At 64.3% G+C, this 2,135-nt stretch overlaps 1 protein-coding gene across 1 annotated transcript in view; it reads right to left on the minus strand.

Moving 5' to 3' along the window:
* Positions 1–2,135, minus strand: part of THBS2 (thrombospondin 2) — a 33,174-nt gene that overhangs the window by 18,034 nt on the left and 13,005 nt on the right. Inside the window, 2 exon segments of the mRNA XM_006144770.3 lie at positions 75–102; positions 328–498. Of these exon segments, the coding sequence (XP_006144832.1) occupies positions 75–102; positions 328–498 (199 nt within the window).

Genomic DNA, 2,135 nt, shown 5'->3' on the forward strand with positions numbered 1-2,135 from the left:
CCGGGCGGGTACAGAGCCGGATACGGGTGATGTGGCCGCCGCCGCAGGTCACCGAGCACGAGGACCAGGGCGACCAGTGGCTCCAGCCACCATCCTGTCGGACTGACCGGGGAGCATGGGCTCAGAAGGCCCATGCAGGTGAGCCCCGAGACCCACTCTGCTGGGGACCTGAGTGTCCCCACCCCCACCCCCCCGCTGGAAAGCCCAGGAGCCCTTGCCCCGTGTGGAGCCTGTAGACACTGTGGAGCAGCCCTATCCCCTGCAGACCCGGACCACCCGGAGCTGCCCTCTGCCCCTCTGCCCTGAGGCAGGGCCCCAGAAACTCACTGCGGGGGTCACACCTGCCCAGGCTGCAGGCCCGAGTCTGGATGGACGGCCCCGGGCAGGCGTTGCTGGTGACGTCGCACGACCGGCCCCTCTGCTGGGTTCCGGACCCACAGGTGACAGAGCACTCGGTCCACTCCGCCCAGGGAGACCAGCCGTCCTCGCCATCCACTGCTGGCCGAGAAGGGTGACACGGCACTATCAGGCCCTGCCACTGGCCTGTGGCCTGGTCAGACCACATGCAGGGCCTGGGCAGTGGGCAGTGCCCTGGGGTGAGGGAGCCCCGGGTCTCAGGAAAGGTCTGCTCCCGGGAGGTGCTGGATTGCCTCCGAGCCCAGAGGTGACAGCACCAACTGAGCCTGGGGTGGTTTGAGCCCTGTGAGTCTGGGGAGGTGGTGACCACATCCGTAAAAGTCGCTGGCAAAGGAGGGAGAGCTGATGCACACCAGAGGCAGCCCGTCCCCTCCGCCCCCACTCGCTGGTTTACTAGGGTAACGGAACCGTCCGATTATTGCCTGAAATTACCGAATGTTTTTTCAGATCATTTAAATCAAGACAAGCTAAATAGAATGGCAGTTGCCTGCAAAGAAACCCTCCAGGTACTGTGAGCCCTGCGTGGGAGGACGGACAGGCCTGTATCAGAGCCGTGCAGCTACAGAGACCCAGCGGGCGTCTGGGGCAGCGCGAGGGGGCAGGGGCACCCCGCGCCCGTTTTAATGTTAGACGGACCCCTCCGTCTGCGTTCTACAGCTGGTGAGCCTGCAGCCCGGAGCGCAGCGTCACATCCAGAATCACAGGGTGGCCCGGCCTCAGCTCTGCAAACCCTTGTCCGTCCCACCCCTCTAGAGGGCAGGTTGTGGGGCTCCAGATAAAGGCCAGAGCGCCGGGTCACTGCGGACGGGGAGGGCTGGACGTGCTGCAGACTCGGCGCCCCATCTCTGTGCACCAGCCCAGGGCCCTGCCTACAGCAGGGGTGGACCCCAGCCCATCTGCTGTATCCTGAGGAGCGGGGACGGGAGGGGACTCACTCGTGAACAAGAAGCACACGTTCTTGAGAGACACGTCCTCACAGTAGCGAGAGGCTCTGTGTCCTGAGAGGGCCAGGGGCATGAGGTGTCTGGGAGGGGTGAGGCCAGCCCGGGGGAGCAGTGGGGATACAGCGTCCTGAACATGGAAGGGTGGCATGCATTCCGTGTAGCAGACCACAGAAGGCGGGTGCTGGCACCGGGGAGCCACGGAGGGCCAGGAGCCCGGGGAAAGGCAGGGCTGACTCTGGCCACTTCGGTTTTCAGAATGCACTGTCGGGGTACAGAGACCCCAGGGACATCAGGGCACAGCCCTCCACACAGCGGGTTTCTAGCGTGCAGAGGCCAGGCTCCGCGCACCTGCAGGTCTGTGAGCACCACACCCGTCACGCCTGCACATACGTGTGGAAGCGTCTCCCCTGCTCGCCCCCTGAGCTCGGCCCGTCACACCTACGTGGGGCCTTCCCGAGCCAGTGAGCTGGGTCCTGTCTGCAGCGTGTGTCTGTAACAGTGAGCCGGGTCCTGTCTGTAACATGTGTCTGTAACAGTGAGCCGGGTTCTGTCTGTAGCGTGTGTCCGTGGGAGTCGGGCTCTGTCTATAGCGTGTGTCTGTAACAGTGAGCCGGGTCCTGTCTGTAGCGTGTGTCTGTAACAGTGAGCCGGGTTCTGTCTGTAGCATGTGTCCCTGGGAGCTGGGTCCTGTCTGTAGCGTGTGTCCGTGGGAGCCGGGTCCTGTCTGTAGCGTGTGTCCATGGGAGTCGGGCTCTGTCTGTAGCGTGCGGCCGG

This window comes from Tupaia chinensis, unplaced genomic scaffold (assembly GCF_000334495.1).
Source record: "Tupaia chinensis unplaced genomic scaffold, TupChi_1.0 Scaffold000132_1, whole genome shotgun sequence".
In the NCBI taxonomy this organism is placed as follows: Eukaryota; Metazoa; Chordata; class Mammalia; order Scandentia; family Tupaiidae; genus Tupaia; species Tupaia belangeri.